This window comes from Sminthopsis crassicaudata, chromosome 6 (assembly GCF_048593235.1).
Source record: "Sminthopsis crassicaudata isolate SCR6 chromosome 6, ASM4859323v1, whole genome shotgun sequence".
NCBI classification, from domain to species: domain Eukaryota; kingdom Metazoa; phylum Chordata; class Mammalia; order Dasyuromorphia; family Dasyuridae; genus Sminthopsis; species Sminthopsis crassicaudata.
The window spans coordinates 31,644,282-31,663,781 of record NC_133622.1 but is presented as its reverse complement, the minus strand read 5'-3'; the positions used below and the strand labels follow the sequence as shown (position 1 = coordinate 31,663,781).

The following is a 19,500-nucleotide window of genomic DNA, read 5'->3' as shown; positions in this document are numbered from 1 at the left end:
GCACCTATAATATATCAAGTATTGTGCTAGGTGCTGGGGTAACAAAAACAGAAATGAAACAGTGCTCTGACTTTTGAGGAGCTTCCATTCTGGATGGCTTTACCCCTTATATGTGACCTTTTTTCTCATCTGCCAAATGACAGAATTGGACCAGTGTTAGTGTATGAAATGCTAGTATTTGAGTATTAAAAGAACATCCATGGAGATGAAATCACTCCTCCTTGAATTACTGAATACCTACAGGTAAACCCTAAATACTTAGGAAATTTATAAAATAAACATATAAAAATGCTCTAAATCACTATTGATAAGAGAAATAAAAATGATAAGAAATGAAAACTTTCAAATACCATTACACACCTCTCAGATTGGCTAAGATGACAGGAAAAGAAAATGATGAATATTGGAGGGGATGTGGGAAAACTGGGACACTGATGCATTGTTGATGGAATTGTGAACACATCCATCCATTCTGGAGAACAATTTAGAACTATACCCAAAGGGCTGTGAAACTGTGCATACCTTTTGACCTAGCAGTGTCTCTATTGGGCCTGCATTCCAAAGAGATCATAGAAAAGGGAGAGGGACCCACATGTGCAAAAATGTTTGTGGCAGCCCTTTTTATAGTGGTGAGACACTGGAAACTGAGCAAATGCCCATCAATTGACCAATGACAATAAATTGTGGTAAATGAATGTTATGGAATATTATTGTTCTATGAAAGGACCCACAGGATGATTTCAAAAAGGCCTGGAGAGACTTACATGAACTGATGCTAAGGGAAATGAGCAGAACCAGGGGATCATTGTACACAGCAACAGTAAGATTATGTGATATATATTATATGATGATCAATTCTGATGGAAATTTGATTTGATGTCTTTTCAATAATGAGGCCAGTTCCAATAGACTTGTGAGGGAGAGAGCCATCTACATCCAGAGAGAGAACTGTGGAGTCTGGTGGATCACAACACAGTTTTTTCACCTTTTTGTTGTTGTTGTTTGCTTGCTTGTGTTTGTATTTCTCATTTTTTCCTTTTCGATCTGATTTTTCTTATGCAGCATGATAATTGTGGAAATATGTATAGAAGAATTGCACATCTTTAACATACATTGGATTACTTGCTGTCTAGGGGAGGGAATGAGGAGAAAGGAGGGAAAAAATTGGAACATAATGTTTTGAATGTTGAAACAATATTTTGCAAGGCTGAATGTTGAAAAGTATCTTTGGATATATTTTTAAAACAAAAAGCTATTATTAAGAAAAAAATTTAAAAATAAAATATAGACAGAAAGTTAGCTTTGGAGGGAAGGAACTAGGAGCTAGCAGGTCATGAAGAAGGTAGCACTTGACCTCATCCTTGAAGAAAACTATGGATTTTAAGCAATCAATTAGCATTCATAAAGCACCTACTCTGTGCCAAGGCAACAAACAAAAAAAAAATCAGTTCTTGTCCTCAAGGAGTTTACAATCTAAGGAGGGGGAGAGGATACCAGATAAACAACTATGTACCAACAAGCTTTATTCAATAGAGACAAGGTCCTAGCGTTAAGGGAGATGAGAAAATGTTGCATGTAGAACGTAGGATTTTATCCGGGATCCATAGGAAGTCAGGGAAACCAGGAGGTGAAGACGAGATGATGAGATGAGAAGGGAGAGAATACCAGATTATTTGACAGATGAACTACTGTTATTTGACAAATAAAGAACAGTTAAAATAATTTGCCCAAAGTCATATATAGGTGGTAAAACATGGATTTCTCTTTCTTCCCCCTTCCTTTCCTTTCCCTCTTTCTTCCCCCCTTCCTTTTCTTTTCCCTTCCCTTTCCTCCCTTTCCCTCTCCTCTTTCCCCCTACTTTTCTTTTTTCTTCCTCAAAGGGCATTGGATCATCAGGCAGAGAACGTGGGTTTGAATCCATGCTTTATTCCCTCTATGTGACCTTCTTCCTCATCTGCCAAATGACAGGATTGGACCAGCTTTATTGTAAGAAACACAAGTGGTATATGAGAATTAAAGGAATATCCATGGAGATGAAATCACCCCTCCTTGAATTACTGAAGTAATTGCATATCCTTCCTTTCTCTAGCTCTTTGTTTAGCCTTTATGGTTGGCAAAGCACTTTACATACATTATCTTGTTTGATCCTTGCAAAAACAAAGTCTCTGAAGTAGGTGTTATTATTCAAATTTTATTGATGTGCTCAGAGAGGCTAAGTAAATAGGGTCACCCAGTTATGAGGCTGGATTCGAACTCAGGTCTTCCAGATTCCAATTATATAAACTTTGACCTTTGGTGAGAAAAAATATGCTTTGATTGACAAAAAAGACTATTTGATGTCTGCATTTTAGAGGTCTCTGGGCCTTTTGATATATAGATTTTAAGCCCCCAGCAGGCAATTTTAAGCTCACGAGTACACAAGCAGGTCTTTAATAAATTATTTCCCTGCTGTATAAACCCAACAAGCAAAATGTTACAAAGACTAGCCCCCTCCATCATGATCAAACAATTAGTCATTCCTGAAGTCGATTTTCCCTTCCTTAACCTGATGTCCTGCTAAAAGGAAATGGTCTGCCCAGCTGGTTCTTGATATGTTTCCCAGAGTGATTCACAATAGGAAGATAATTGGGTAGCAGCTGGAAGCAGCACAAAGAAAATCAATCCCAGAATCCCGAGATGTCAGTATGAGAAGTGAGCTTCGAGCTCTTTGGGTCTAACCTGTACCGGATCAGGAATCCTTTCTTCTACATTTCTGACAAAGTAGTTCATCAAGTCTTCTCTCACAGCCCTCTAGCATCTTGGGAGAACGCTTTGCTTAAAGAGAAAGGTCTTCCCACCGAGACTGGATCATCCCTTTTGAGTGATGTTGTCAAGATGGATGGATGATTGTTCAGGTTCAAGGTGGAAGAAGTGGCCTCTGAGGCAACTTCTAAGGTTCTGAAGTTGTGAGGGAGCTCATTCTGCTTTACTGGCAGCCCTAAATCTATAAACACTGATTTTGTACCTATGTGCCAAGGCAATGTGGTAAGCACAACACTTTTAATCATCAGGAAGATAGACTGATTGAGCTTCTGACTGCCATCTTTTGCTCCTAGTTCCACCTTCTGGGACTAGGTAAAATAAATTTAACAGGATTTTTCATGCAAAAGTCCTAATACTTGAGGTATTCTTCCTTCCAATCCCAAGATTCTCTCCTCTACATTATCCATTCTCAATTCCCTCAATCTAGCTTTGTATGACATTATTTTGAAGTTTTTCGTCAGTCTGGTTGCTTTCTTCTGACAAATATTGCAGAAAATGGCAATGGATTAATGTATTTAAATTGGGCACATTTCAGGTCTTGAAAAACAAATCATTAGCTACAGAGCTTAGTATGGAAGGACATATGATTTGTCATATGGTCTATACAATGTTTTTTTGAGTATGTAAAAAAAGATTCTTCCTTCCTTCCTTCCTTCCTCCCTCCCTCTGTCTCTCTCTGTCTCTCTCTCCCTCCCTCTCTGGTCATTGCCTTAGTCAAACTGAGATGGGGGGGGGGAAACTTAAGTCTCCCTCTGCATCCAGGGTCATTGCCATCATCCTGACCTATATCTGGCCACTGGGAAATTTGGGTATAGCCAAGTTTACATTTGCTGATGATGCTGGTTACATGACACAATAATTATATATCTCCATTGTGTCCATGAGGGGAAAAGCTGAAAATGTTTTGTATTTGTTTCTGCTATGCAAATCTTGAATCAACAAACTTGTGGCTTTTACAAAACTAGTCAACATTTGAACTCTCTCAGGAGGGGAAAGTGAGGCAGGTGACTTTGCAGAGATATCCCTCACTTAAATTCATTCATAGTCCATGGGCAAACAACAGTTGGATTATAGAAAATGTGGAAGAAAAGAGAACGTGATTTGGACCAATTATAAAGAACTTTATATGCTAAAACAAAGGATTTTATATTTGATCTTGGAAATAAGATGAAGTCCTTGGAATTTATTGAGTTGGGGGATGCAGTGAGAATGTAGTCAGTTCTGTAATTTAGAAAAAAAAAAATCACTTGGGGAGGTGACAGAAGCATGGAGTAGGAAGAGATCTGAGGTAGGTAAGAAATGAATCTTCCCTTTCCAGAAGAAACTAACCACAACCCCATAAAGCAAGAGAACACCAAAATTCATTTGAGTATTTTATTTATAAATGTACATTTACTATAAAAGCCGTTGCATTTAAGACAACTTTTTGCTACTCTTCAGAGGCATTTTAGAATAAATATTGTAAATGAAGGTTAGTGTGACTGATATAGCACATTAGCCAACCTAGAACAGTAATTACCCTCTTGGCTGGTCTTGCATATGATGGAGATCTTTTTTACTTCATTAACTTTGATGCTTCAAATAGATAACTACAGTATGTTTTGCATTAATAACACTACATAGAAAGAGTGAGGAAACATGAAAGTTTGATAGAGAAACACACATACATAGTTATAATGGAGTTATCCGTGTTCTCCAGACAATGAGAAGGGAACAGCTTTTGGAGGATCTAAAAAAAAAAAAATCAGATCTCATCCTTCCTCAAGAATAATAAATCACTTACTTTTCTCCTTTTCTTTCCTTGTTTCATTCTACAACTAAACACACTTATATATATATTACAACCCAGTGTAGTAAAGCATTGTTTATATTGTTCTCCCCCTGGGATCTCCGAGATTATTTACCAAGAAATCTTCCTACTTATTTTGTTGAATTGGAGAAAACAAAACCCAGGCTTTCTAAAATGCCATGTAATAGAGTCCAAATGAAAAAGAAATCAAATAGAAATAGAACAGTTGGCAATTAGAATTTAGAATGCTGGAGATTATTCTGTGCTGGTGACTAGAGTTCATTATGAAAAATGCGCATCTTGCAGTTGGAAAATGAGTATTTTTCTTGACTGGATTCTAGTTTCAATATATGTATGATGAGATTCACTAAGAAAAAATGTATAAATGAGGCTGTGGGAACCAGAAAAGAATGTGCAATATTCATGTATTCTTTATGTAACGGATGGAGTTTCATAGGTAAAAAGGGTTCTATAAAAATCAGTTATGAATGTTGAAATTGTGCATGTTTTGTGCATTACCGTGGGAGAGTACTCTGTGAATACCATGCAAAATGTAAACATCAACATTATCAAAATATCTAACAATAAAACATGCAGATGATTAATCAAAATATCGGACTGAATATCTGTACATTTCCAAAACTATTTTTTTGTTTTCATTTTTGTAAAACAGCAACCGCTACCAGAAGTCTCAGGAACTGAAGGTCTCGGGAGTAACTCCGTTCCTCTTGAATTCGCTGTATCCATAAGTCATCACTGACTATGTGCAATAGCTTTGCATTTTCTAAGGCACAATTTTAATGAAATGATGTATAAGGTTCAATCCAACATTTTCGAATGACAATATCATAAAAACGCCATCAGTGACCAAGGAGAAATTCTGCACAAGCACAGAACTGGCATGCAAAGGACCATCTAGCATAACAGGTAAATAAATAGTCACTAACTATATCAAATAACACATAGAAAAGTTATTGCTTAGCTAATAAACATCCACGTTATATCCCTTTACTAATACAGCGACATACCACGGATGGGTTCATCCTCTACATTTGCAACAAATCTTCCTTAGTTTAACATGGTTTTAAGGCAGAATAAATAGGTGTCCTAAACACCACCTGCTCTTCTCTGCCCTCCCACCCATAACATTAAAAAAAAAATCCCTGGAAAGTTAAAATGAAGATTTTAAACAACTTTCTCCTTTCTTCAGCCAGCTGGAATTCATTATGTGACACATGGAGTTAAGGGAACAGCACATCAATTCCTGGTTCAAGTTCTCCATGATTGATAGCTGGGAGTCTTGACAACGAAGAGGAGAATGAAGGGAAACATGCATATATATCCATTAAAGTGGATCCAAATACAAAGTGAACTGGAGAATCTTAATGGTCACACATCAGTCAGTGAAATCACACATGTTATCACATCCTCGTTAAGTAACTACAGCAGAGGTTCTCAAGCTAATCTCTGCACGTATATGGCACAGGGTACCAGGTACCCAAAACATATGAAGCATCCCTCCTAGGCTTATATGGGACAATTCCTGGTCTTTCTCCTGGGAATGTTGTAAAGGATATTTGCCAAGGGCATCATGTTAACATTGTTCCTACTGATGTCCCACTTGTTGGGAGAGAGTCAACTTCCTCTTTCTCTCTCTTTTGGATTCTGGTAGTACAGTACTGAAAAAAAAACTGACTGAAATAATCTCATCTCTCTCATACTCTTGGGAAATGCCTCCATTCAGTCAGAATATAGGCCCTGTAGGCTTTATAAGGGTTCTTTTTATTTGACAGAAGAAGCTACATTAATGACGTAACTTTGAAAATACATGAATGTTAATGGCGCAATAATTTATGGGCCTGCCCTGGAAAGGTACAGAACACAAACGGTTCAGAATTACAGTATGTATTATCAAACTAGTATCTTTGTACAAAAAAAAGTTATAGCTCAATAACAGAAAAATCACTTCCTGTGATTTTTTTTTAGTTCAGAAATGTATTAATCAGAAGCTCCCTCAGCAGAGTGTTCATCTCACGTTGGCTTGTCCTGCACTTTCTATAGTTCGGTTGTGTAAACTTAAAATGTTTAGCTCCTAGAAATTTAAAAACAAATGGTTTCATTGCATTTTTTGTCTTATTTCCCAAAGAGGATATCACATTTTAAATTGTCAACATATCTTGCCATACCAAAAAAAAAAAAATTATATCAACCAAAAAAACAAAAACAATCCCACAAAACTTTCTGAAGGACTTGGGATCAAAACAACTCAATATTCTCTCAAAAGATACTGTGCAAATGCAGAAAGAAAAAAATAAAAACAAAAGGAAAATACAAACATACACTGCGCTATAAAGGAACAGACACAGCCTCTTAGTCTAGCTTTTTAAAAATTAAATGAGTGCCAGGAAGCCCCACAAATATGGGCACATTTGTAAGCGATTGTCCAGGACATTCCGAAGGGGAGCAGTGGGAGGCGATTTATAGTGGTGAGAACCACGTCACAATGTTGTCGGCTGTCCAGCACCTAAGGGAGAAGAAAGAAAACTCAGTGATGGAATTAAACGCTTCCTCTTTCTTGATTCCATAAACCTATAGAATACTTGCATAAAGAGAACAGGAGTTTGAATTTATACTATTTTGGGGTTGTCCTTAGCCATCCCAACATGGTCTCCACATAATTCTACGCAAGTAAATAGAATTATCCGCTCAAAGAATATGTGCCATTGAATCTTACCTACATAGTTTCCAATGTGAACCACATTAAAAAGAGAATTTAAGGTCAAGTTTCTCAGAGGCTTATCACACTGCCTAGTTTCCAGGAGATTCATCCTAGTTTCTTATGAGTGTGGCAATATGGGCTGCCATTTGCTTGAATTAAAAATAAAGAATCAATCATGATAATACCCAATACTTATATTGTGTTTTACAGTCTGCAGAGGGCTTTATAGATCTTATCTCATTTGAGCTCTGTGAAGTAGATGCTCCCCCTCTGACAGACAAGGAAACTGAGGCAGAATCCAAGTGACTTGCCCAGAGTCCCATAGCTGCCTGAGGCCAGTTTCAATCTAGACTTTGTGACTCCAAGTTCTACACTTGGGATTCCTGCCACTCTGACCTTTCTCCCTAGCATTAAGAGAAAGAAAGAAAACTTGGGAAGTATGAGATCCTCAGGACACCATTATTTATCAGCACCCCAATATACACTGCTCCATATGTGAAGGACACTTCCTAACTTCTAGATTTCACTCTATGGTGAGAAAGAAAAAAAAAAAAAAAGGCTGGAAAACTTCTCCGTCTTTTGCCTTATTTATATCCCAGGATCAAAAGTCATTTGTTAGAAGTTGTGGGAGATAGAAAAGAACTGGGATGTCTGAAGTAAAAAGTGATCATTTCAGACCACTGGGTTGAGGGTCTCCATATTCCTCATTGAAATCTTCATACCCTTTCTCCATCTTCAGCAACAGAATGAGGAGGAAACACAATCAATTATAAAGTACCCAGGGACCTTTCCTAAACGTATTTCATAGTAAGAGATGATTGAACAGAAAACCATATACAAAGCTCATCACACATAAGTAACCAGGGACAGAAATTAAGCATATGACGGCATTATGTGTTATAGCCAATTTATGACCCATTTTGGATGCTATTTGCATAAGATCTTAAAAGTATTTAGGTAGCTTTCAGGAATTCCATTTTAATATGTTCTCATGCAGTTTAAAAACTATTTGAATATGTCTCCTTACTCTTACAAAACAAGATTATGTACATTTCATTTTTATTACTCCATTGAATAAAATTATTTTCATTTCCTGAGAAAACTATTATAATAAACCTTCCACACTGATCCTCTCTCTCTCTCTCTCTTTTTTTTTTTTCTCAGATAAAATAAGGATATGTAAAAACATTTCTAGAACTTACCTCCAGATCTGATTAGTTCCCTGGTATCTAGGATTGCTTCATTCATTCAAATGCATTAACACTCTTGTAGCTAAATGCATGGTTCCCCCCTCAACTTTCAAAGCTAATTCAGTTTCTATAATATCAAAGAAAGACATAGGAGTACTTGCTGAAGTAGATAAGGGCTTTTAAGCCCCCTTCATGAAAAACCCCATCACCCCTTCTTGGAAATGTTTTTACTTTTTCAATTACCAGCCAGATTTCTATGTTAGTGGCCAGAAAGGAGTTATCATGGATAAATACAGACTTAAATCAGGTGAACAGATTCATCTCTCCATGTCATTTTTAATAAAAGTCTGTGAAGGAAAAAGGTAGCTGAAAATCTGATCTTCCAGGTTTCAGAGTACACATAGCTAAGTAGATTGAGCAGAGTGCAGGGGAAAGTGTGCTGGGTAAGGAAGAAGGGAACCTGGGTTCAAATTTTTTTTTTTTTTTTTTAATTTGATAATTGCATATGGCTTTTTTTTTGTTTCTTTTTTAAATTAATTTTTATAATTATAACATTTTCTTTGAAAGTACATATGCATAGGTAATTTTTTTTTTTTTAAACATTATCCCTTGTACTCCCTTCTGTTCCGAGTTTTTCCCCTCTTTCCCTCCACCCCCTCCCCTAGATGGCAGGCATTCTGGGTTCAAATTTTACTTCTGATGATTCTTTCTGGAACCCTGAGTAATCTCCCAGGCCACAAGATAAAATTAGTGAGCTGGATCAGATGGACTCAAAAGTCTCCTCTGTGAGCAGCTGGGTAGCACAGCCCTGAAATCAGGACGACCTGAGTTCAAATCTGGTCTCAGGTACTTCCTTAGCTGTGTGACCCTGGGCAAGTACTTTTGCCTCAGCAAAAAACAACAAAAAACAAAAGTCTCCTCTAGTTGTAGATCTGAGACTCTGGAGGGATTTCTTAATAAATTTTGAACTTAAAAAAAAAATAAATGCCAGTGAATTCATTTTGCAGTTTAAAGCATAAAAGAAAAAAAATTTCTTTGAACAGGATAATTCTTCCTAAATGGCACATTTTTATGGCATAATTTGCAAATGCCCTTAAAAGTGAAATTGAGATGAAAGAACTCTAGCTCCTCCCCTCTGATCTCTGAGAGGCCTGTGGGATTTTTTATATTCTTTGGGTCTCTTCAGTTTAGTTCATGATGGGGGAGAACAGAGAACAATGTGGAACATTACTTTTATTTCTCTGCTAAACAGTTTTCTGATTTAACAATATATTCTTCTGATGTCACATTCAACTGGAATGCTGAGAAAAAGCTTCATTTGGGAAGATGAGGGGAAAATCACTTTGAAAAAAATTAGAGGTCAGAAAGTTCCATTTTTACTCTGGCATATGTATTTTTAAAAAATAAATCCAGTTGTATCCACAAATCTTGCTGGGGTTCTGCCATTGCCACTCGGTAAGTTGACACTCAAGAAAGAATTAAGTACTTATTTCTTATTCCCTTCAAAGACAAAATCTTCTAAAAATTAAACAAAGATTCACTGGAAATTTACCTCTCTGTTTGACTCCAATATTTTTCTTTTTTTATTATTTTTATTTTTCACTCTCAAATTTTCTTGAAGGTAATAATAGATATAGGTGTCTATTCCCCCCACTTCCCCTGAGCCAATCTCACTTTTTAAAAGGAATACCCTTCCCATACAAAATAAATGAATTGGAATTAAACAATCACAAAGTAAAATTTCAATGTTTTTTCAAAATTAAAATTGTTTAAATATTTATAAACTTTGATGAAAACTTGTAACAAGCACAAAACTCTCAAGAGATTCCAGAATTTCTGACTAATGGTATTGCAGCTGACTAAAATTTTCTCAGATTAATTCACCCTGAGACTTTTCCAACTTCCTTCAGAATTTAGAAGAGAATTTATCAAAGTGAGGCAGCAGTTGTGCAACAGCACCCTCTGCTGTTACAAAATATGTAAGCAGCCTCACAAATATTTTTAGATGAGATACATGAATCCATTTCATCTTTATCTCCCCTATTTTGTTTTTCACATTTTTCTCTGGATACAAAGGAGTAAAAGAGATGATTCTTCCTATGTTTACAAATGAGATTGTTTTGGTTTAGTGGAAAGAGATAGAAAACCTAAAATTAGAGGAAAAAATCTGAATTTCTAGCCTTATGACCAGAGTTATTTTGGGCAAAGTGCTTTCTCTGTTAGAAAAAAAGGGGGCTGGATTTTATCGTTGTTCAATAGCTTTAGTCATGTCCAAAACTCTTCACGAGATTTCTTGGCAGACCCTGGAATGGTTTGCTGCTTCCTTCTCTGATTTATTTTACAGATGAGGAAACTGAGGCAGACAGGGCTAAGTGATTTGCCTAGAGTCATACCCCTAATGAATGTCTGTGACAAAATTTAAGCTCATGAATATGGCTTCTCTTTTCTAGTCTTTTTCTCTAAAAACCCCATGTTACAAGTTTATATAATCAAGACCCAGTGTAGGAGGAATATGTTCTATTTTTAAAATGATTGAGGAGTTCAGGAAATGGATCATTTGGGGTTTAGGAGATTAGAAAAGATTTCATGCTGGTCGGATAATGTTCCTTCAGGAAAACCTTTGATCTGGGCAGGCAGGAAGGAAAATGTATTATCACCTGAGTAAAGAAGTAGAGATGGACAATACGGATGCTGTCCGTATGGAGCAAGGGTTGATGGTACCCAAAAAGTGACTGGGGATTTTTTTTACAACTTAATGTTGTTCTGGGTAATCTCCAAGCTCTCTGCTCCCATTCTCATACCAATAAATTTATTTTGTATTTATTTTCTGGGTGCAGAAAAGAATGTACCATGTGGGAGCAGCTAGGTGGTGCAGTGGATAGAGCACCAGCCCTGAATTCAGGAGCACCCGAGTTCAAATTTGGTCACTTCCTAGCTGTGTGACTCTGGGCAAGTCAATTAACCCTAGCTTGGGGGGGGGGGAAGTAAAAAAAAAGACAAGAATGTACCATGTGAGGGAGGGAAGAAAGGAAAAAGAATTTACTAAGTGATTGCTGTGTATCAGGTGCTGTAGCAAGCCCTTTACAAATATTACCTATTTGATTGCCACAAGTCCTCGAGATAGGTACTATTATTCCCATTTCAGTGTTGAGAAAAATGAGGTAGAAGTGTTAAGTGACTCATCCAGAGTCATAGGACCAGTAAATGTTGGAGGTTGGATTTAGACTTAGATTCCCATTTGAACTCAGGCCTTACTGACCGCAGGCTCTGCCTTTCATCCACCTTGCTTTTACTCCATAGGGGATAGGCTCTTTAAATTGTATCTCCAGAGAGACTTAAATCAACTGATGCTGAGTGAAATGAGGAACCAGAAGATCACTGTTACTTCAACAACAATACTTATGGGGATGTATTCTGATGAAAGTGAAATCTTCAACATAAAGAAGATCAAGTCACTTCCAGTTGATCAATGATGGACAGAGGTAGTGCACCCAGAGAAGAAACACTGGGAAGTGAAGTGTAAATTGTTAGCACTAATACTGTCTGCCCAGGTTGCATGTACCTTCGGATTCTAATGTTTATTGTGCAACAAGAAAATGATATTCGCACACATGTATTGTACCTAGGTTATATTGTAACACATGTAAAATGTATGGTATTGCCTCGTCGGGGGGAGGGAATAGAGGGAGGGGGGGTAAATTGGAAAAATGAATACAAGGGATAATATTATAAAATATATATATATATATAATAAAAAAAAAATAAATTGTATCTCCAGTGCCTAGAATATTAATATTCCTACTGAAATTCAACCGACATTTAATTTCTTTTCACTTGGATGCTGACAAATCTCTATTTACAAGACAGGACTTTTGTTGAGGGGAAAGTCTATAGGAAAGAAAGGGAGACAGAGCCTCAGGAAACAAGAGATTTCCTGCATCTCTGGGTTCCTGGGCTGGCTACAGCACTTACTTCTGGACCGGATGTAGCAGTCATTGCAGTTGAGCAAACCATTGCGAATCCGGACATCTGTTCCACTCACTGAATCTCCGAGCTGTCCTTTGCAGATTCCACACTGTCCATTAAACAAGAAGCAAGTCAGCAGAAATGTGAGAATGTGATCCTGTATTGATTATTCACAGAGAAATCATCATAGAAGAAGCAGCTTTTTATAGGATCAAATGTAACCCCACTGGTGGTTTCGAGAAACAAATGCCATTTGGAACATTGACTGTAACTTCTCAATCTTTCGTGGGGAAAATCTGTAAATAAGACACTGGGGTGGTTGGCCATTTCTTTCTCCAGCTCGTTTTCCAGATGAGGAAACTGAGGCAAACAGGGTTAAGTGACTTGCCCGGAGTCACACAGGTAGGAAGAATCTGTGATCAGATTTGAGTTCATGAACATAGCTTCTCCATCCCTTTCTAATTCTTTTCTCTATGAACCCTATGCCAGGAACCTGGGAGTCTAGCCTGGAGGCTTGTGAGTAGAGGAAGGGAGTGGGTGGGAGAGGATGGAGGCTCCAATAAGATCTCCTGTTGCCTCAGCCACTGGGAGAGGGACCATCTCGAGAGGGGAGAAATGTAGGCGACTAAGCTGGGCAATTGTTGTAACTGGAGGAGAGAGTAACCTTATCAGGGCTCAACAAAGAAGGAATCAGCATTTTAGAATCCCCACTTTGCCTTCCTACACTATTTCTATCTTTGTAGAGTATATGTTTTTGAAGGTATAAAAAAAATCAATTTGTAGATTTGTATGTTAATTATAAGTTCTTGGAGCAGCTAGATGGCTGCAGTGGACAGAACATCAGCCTTTAAGTGAAGAGGATCTGAGTTCAAATCTGGTCTCAGACACTCAACACTGCCTAGCTGTATGACCCTGGGCAAGTCACAACCCCATTTGCCTCAGCCAAAAAAAAAAAAATTATAAGTCCTCTTATTGAAATCAGTTTACTTGTACTTTTATGAATTTTTCTTTGTGATTGAAAACAAAATATAATTTAGGACAGAATCATATTCATCCTAATACTATAGAAAGAGCGGACTGAGAGACTATGCTCTTGGGAATAGATAATAACCCTCAGAGAAAGGGATAAGTAGATTCAGGTAGCAAATTCTGACACAAGCTGTGAGACTCTGGGATTCTCATTAACTGGGTAGCCCACTAAGACTGTAAGTCATGAATCAGTTACTTTTCTGCACTGGCGAATGGCATTTCCAGAAATTCTTTATACCCCTGAAATGACCTCTCCCCTCTTTCCCCCTCACCCCCACCCAAATGATAAGTGACATAAACAAATAAACAACCCAAACCAGCCAGCGTCAAGTGCCCACATTATCATTTCTTTGTTAGCATTATTAACTTTGTCTTCTTTTAGTTCTTTGTATAGCTCATAGACCAGACGGCCATTTAATCTAACAAATTAATTACGTCCTACGACATATTTAATCCAATACATGAATAATGTCCTATGATGCTATCCGTAAAGGAAAAAGATGACATGGTGTGTACCCTTTGTAAACTTTGTCTCTCTTTCAAGTGACCAGCAAGTGACATAATACAGTAGGGATTTAATAAATGGCTGCTTAACTGATTCTAAGGGAGTCACAGACTGGAAATACAGCACACTTAAGAGTGTGAGCAAATAACCACTCTCCTTAGTCTGAAAGGAGATGCATTTATCTCTCTTTTAAAATCTCTATCTAGTTTTGAGCAAGAGCAGAGAGGGCTAAATAATAACACCCACTTCTGTTGCACATATGTAGTTTTGAGATGTAGATCACAGCAACCAATAGATATGTTCAATTGTCAAAATCTTCCATTGGCTAAGGAAATTGGGCCAGATACTAACAGTTCCTAATATTCATTCTTCAAAATTTTAGGGATTAGAAAGTCTTTCCCAGATACTAACCATTCCTAATACTCACTCTTTAATATTTCAGGGATTAGAAAAACTTTTCCAGATACTATGTTCCTAATATTTACTCTTCAACATTTCAGGATTAGAAAGAATTTCCTGAAAGTAATTCCAGAATTTCTAACAGACTTATTATAATTAACATTTTCCATTTTGGAATATTTCAGAGTAGAATTCTTAGTTCCTACTGGACTACACATTTCTTCCAGGTATGCACTGTTTAGTCCCGGGCAAAGACCCACAAAGCAAGGTAAACGAGTCTAATTGTACCTTCTGGGGATGACAAGATTGCAAAGATGAGCATATTCACATACAGAAGGACAGACAGCACAGAATGATTGAAAAAGGATGTCAGGAATCTTATTTAGCCTGAGAAGTAATAAATACATACCCTGAAGCACTGGATGTGAAAATAAAGGCTAAGCGTTTCGATGATCATGGCGGCTCCTTTCCCCAGAGGAAGCCCACAAGCAGAGCATAACTTCTTCCCGCTTATGGACCTAGATGAAAACATATTTGCACATCATCTGTATGACACAGGACAGGCTAACTCATCCTGCTACGAAGAAATGAAAATGCAAATTTCAGAAGGACATATTGCGAATTATTTTCATTGCCCTCAAAGGTGACTGAGTTAAGTCATCGAGATGGTCATAAGTACTGACAGGAAGCTTCCTGAAATTCAATTAAGTAAATTCAATAAATGTTCAATTCAATAAGCATTTATTAAGCACCTTATAGTGTTAAACCTCATTTATTAGAAGATAAAAAGACACTAGGTTAACTAGGTCCACAGGATATCTTTCACTGTCTATATAGTTGGTTGAGCTTTCTGCCCTGTAACGGGCCCAATTTCAGAATGGAGTGACGCCTCTGTAAGAGCCCATTCATTCAACAAATATTTGTTAAGGATCTATTATGTTGAAGGTTCTACTCCTACACCGAATCTCTCAGATCTCATGGGGCAGCACTTCTTCTAAGAGATCAGATTGCAAGCTATCCATGCCTTCCCATCCTGGGCAATTCCTGACTTCTTGTAAGAGGTGGGGTGGGGTGGGGTACATCCAGGAATCCAAGGCATATATAATAATAACAAATACTTATACATCTTTTTGCTGGTTTGCAAATATATTAACTTAATTGATCAAGCTTTTTAGTGAAAGGTTGCATAATTTACATCCAATATAAAAATTATAATGACTCCTCTGTAGCAGGAAATGATACAACAAAACTGTTTTCTACAATATCTACTCTCTGAAAAGCTCTGGGAGATACCTTTTCTAAAATAAGCAAAGAGCTCCTAAATAATTTTTTAAAAAAATCAAAGTAAAGATAGGGAAAATGGGAATGTTGGGGAAGGCAAAGGATTATTGGATAGGAAAAGTGGATAGAAAGGCAAGGGATTATTGGATAGAAAACTGTTTTCTACATTATTTATTCTCTGAAAAGCCCTGATTATTAAATATACCTTTCCTAAAATATACAAAGAGCTCTTAAATAATTTAAAAAACCAAAGCAGTGATGTTAGGGGAAATGGAGATATTGGAGTAAGCAAGGGATTATTGGATAGAAAAGTTGCCCCAAACAGATTTATATTGTGAGGTTTTCTTCCTTACCTCTCTCCTCCCTCCTCTTTTCAGGTATTAAATTAAATTTCTAAATCTATCACCTCCTCTAATTACTTAATAATTAATTACTGATGAAAATTACTGGGTATCTTTGAAGAATACTGTGGTGCTCAATGTCTAACAGCAATCAGACAAGAGTTCTAGCTGGTTAAGAGGAGGATGAAGCTCTCTTTCTGCTCCTCCTTCTTGGTTTCTGCCAAGGTGAGTGTAGAATCCTGGCTAGGAGGTCTATGTTGCTTTGAAAGGAAAGGTGCCTGGTTGAGAGCTAGGATACTGTATCCCGAAAATTATTATTAGATTGCACGGTCTATACAATGTAATTAAAGCCCTGTGGAAACAGGGTTTCACTTTTCTTTATTCTTCTACCAAATCAGAAGTTGAAATAGAATGGGTTTCCTGTATTCAGAGAGGTACCAACAAACGCCTCAACTTGTTTGGTACCAATTCAGGTAAAATTAAAATGGCTTCCAAGGAATGTCATTAAGAGGATATCCAAAACCAAACAAGACAGCCCAGGAAGAGCCTTGGCCTTTCCTACCTGCTGGGAGATTGGCCAGGAGGGGTGGGAGTGCATGGGGATAACTGTCCAACTCTGAAATTCTCATGAGGGCTGTTCCTGAAATGTAGAAGAGAAATGAAGAATTAGAGCAAATCTCAATAAAGCACCCAAAGTCCAATCAAGGGACAGCAGCCTTTTCACTCTGAAAACAACAAAGACCCTCACAACTCTTCATTATAAAAAAGAATGAAGATACAGCTCTTGTAATTTATAAAGGCTTCTTCTTCGCTGCCTTGTATCAATGATGAAATCAAAGTGGTTTTGATAGGACAAACTAGAAAGGTCAAGATCTATCTTTTCTAATATTTATTTTTGCCTGTTAGGTCTTTTAACCAAATTTTATAAGATGTTCCTTTAGTTCTCTATGCCAAAATGTGATCTGCCCCAGCACAAAATGTGCACCAGTAACTCTGTCCTTAAAAAAAAGTTAGAAAACTAATGGCTACGTGTAGAAAGGATCAGCCTCACTCTAAAAGGACCCTCCCATCCGGGAATAAATCTATAGAATCATATATTTAATTAACATTTCAGAATAGATATTTTAAATGGGTGATGTGTCTCATCTTATAAAAGCAATGGATCTGATTAAAATTTGTATTTATGTTTTTTAAAAGAAAGAGCTTAAAAAGTTTATAACTTCCTATCTTGTTAAAAGGATATATCCTTAAAATACATGCTATTTTAAAAAAAATATTGACAGATAAATAATTCAATTCCCAAATCCAACTTATTTAAAAAAAAATGTGGCCTATAGTGTAGTCTAGAGATAAGCCCAAAAGAAAGAAAAAAAAAGTGAATTTGAAAAGTCATAGAATTTAACAAATAAGTTGAGTAAGAAACACTAGCATTTTAAAAAACAATAGGTGAAATTACTAGTTAAGTGACACATTAGTCTCACTGTTCAAATATGAGATGAAAAAGCAGGGTTAGGTCAACTCTTTCCACAGTCTTAGCAGAAAGAAACATTTTCTATATAATTAGACTAGGCCATAGGTGAACTTCTATTCTTTAACACATATTTCACTTTTTTTTCCCCACTATTTCTCTGAGAGCAGTGATTTAATTCTCTTAATTTCTGAACTCTCTCTCTCTCTCTCTCTCTCTCTCTCTCTCTCTCTCTCTCTCTCTCTCTCTCTCTCTCTCTCTCTCTCTCTCTCAATTTGGCAAAAAATACCAGGTCCATAATTATCCTCTTATGTTTAGTTTTTATTTTATTTCAAAATCCTTAGTGGGGGAAAAGTGGAAGTCACAACAAAATAACACAACACCCCTCTGTCTCTTTACTCCATTTTTATATTTGGTGATTGAATTTAAAAAAAATCTACTAGATACTCACTTCCTTCTCTCACTGGGAGAGGCAAGCTGATGGTTGATGTTTTGATCCATTGGGAGCGTTTTCTGTTTCACATCTTCTAATGCATGGGATGGTGCAGAGGACCATGGCTGATTCCATGATGTGTCTGAAGTTGAGAGATTAGTACAAAAAAATTTTTTTTTTCTTTCACTAAAAGTCCAGCATAATAACAAGAATTCTTCCATCATTCCTCAAACACAATTTCAGTCCACTTTTGGGAAAACCAAACATAACCTGACCGGTAACTTCTAAAACACATCCTTAGATGTGGGCCACATAAAAGGCAATGAGAAGTGCACTGGATAAAATACTTTTGCTTTGACTCTATGTACATTTTGTCGTTCTAGCTCCTCTTCTCAACTACACCGTCCTGTCTATTATAGAGGGAAGCTCTAGCAGAAGGATGGCCAAATCTAGTCAGCTGACCTTGGTTTGAAGAAGTCTTGTCAACTAGAAACTGCATGACACCTGCCAAATTATGTTCTCTCCCTGAGCATCAATTTGAGAAGCTTGGATTAGATACTTCCAAGATTTGTTCTAGCTCTAAATATAGGATTTTAAGAGTAGTTTTCCATGAGAAAAGCAATTCAGGATCATGCCCTACTTCCCCACCACCTCTTCCCATGCTCTCAGTTAAAAAACACAGCTCCCAGAAAAGTAAATGAGATGGAAATGGAGAAAAAATGAACTGTGCCCTTAGCATCTCCCATTTATATGCAAACTTTGAAAAGTATTTTCCTAATAAAAACATTGTAATGCATAAGTCATTATATACATTTCACAGATGAGGAGATTATGAGTGATTAAATTGCTTGGCCATGATTACACAGATTGTAGAATTGGAACCCTTGTCCCTTAAGTGCAAATCTACATGACAACTCATGACTCCATTCTCTCGCTCAGTACAGCAGAAAGGTCACAATACTTAGCCTTAAAAGGTAAGAAAGACCAACACACTGTAAATCATTAAAGTTAATTTATTCTGGTTTTTGAGAAGTTCTTTATGAATTAAGAAGTCAGCAAAGATTAATTTCCTTTTATTCTTACCCTGAGATAATTCTAAGTTCAGCCTTCGGTCTGGTGTACCAAGTCCAGCTGTTGACAACTGATGGTCCTGATGAATTCCTTTTGGTACAGAGGTCTCCGGATGTGCTGGGCTCACCTGTGGTGCACTGCTAACACAAGGAGGAAGGGAGCAGAGAGGCAGAGGGAAACCTTGGTAATCGGGCATGTTTGAAAAATGGCCATGTGAGGGGCTAACAGGATGTCGGCTTAACTATGACTTAATTCATGTTGCTTCCAGTGGTCTTTTCACTTCCTTTAATCTTTTATCCTGTTAACCACTAAGTGAAGGAAGGAGCAATGAATCCTCATCATTTGCAAACAGCCTTTGGAGGCAGGGATCTAACGTGCTCCCTTCCTCCCCAAAGAAATCAGCAGGAATATAATGCACAGTTGTTCGGCAAGGTGTCTTAATTACATCCCTGGAAATAATTGTAGGGTTGCAGAGTTATTGGGAGATATCAGAAATGCTGCCTTCTG

General features: G+C 37.2%; 1 protein-coding gene across 1 annotated transcript in view; it reads right to left on the bottom strand.

The window, feature by feature from the left end:
* Window positions 1-4,162: 4,162 nt before the first annotated feature.
* The window catches only part of LIMCH1 (LIM and calponin homology domains 1), a 335,209-nt gene continuing 319,871 nt past the window's right edge, over window positions 4,163-19,500 (bottom strand). The window contains 6 exon segments of the mRNA XM_074273744.1: window positions 4,163-7,115; window positions 12,473-12,575; window positions 14,809-14,917; window positions 16,584-16,661; window positions 17,941-18,064; window positions 19,006-19,133. Of these exon segments, the coding sequence (XP_074129845.1) occupies window positions 7,090-7,115; window positions 12,473-12,575; window positions 14,809-14,917; window positions 16,584-16,661; window positions 17,941-18,064; window positions 19,006-19,133 (568 nt within the window). The 3' untranslated portion in view covers window positions 4,163-7,089.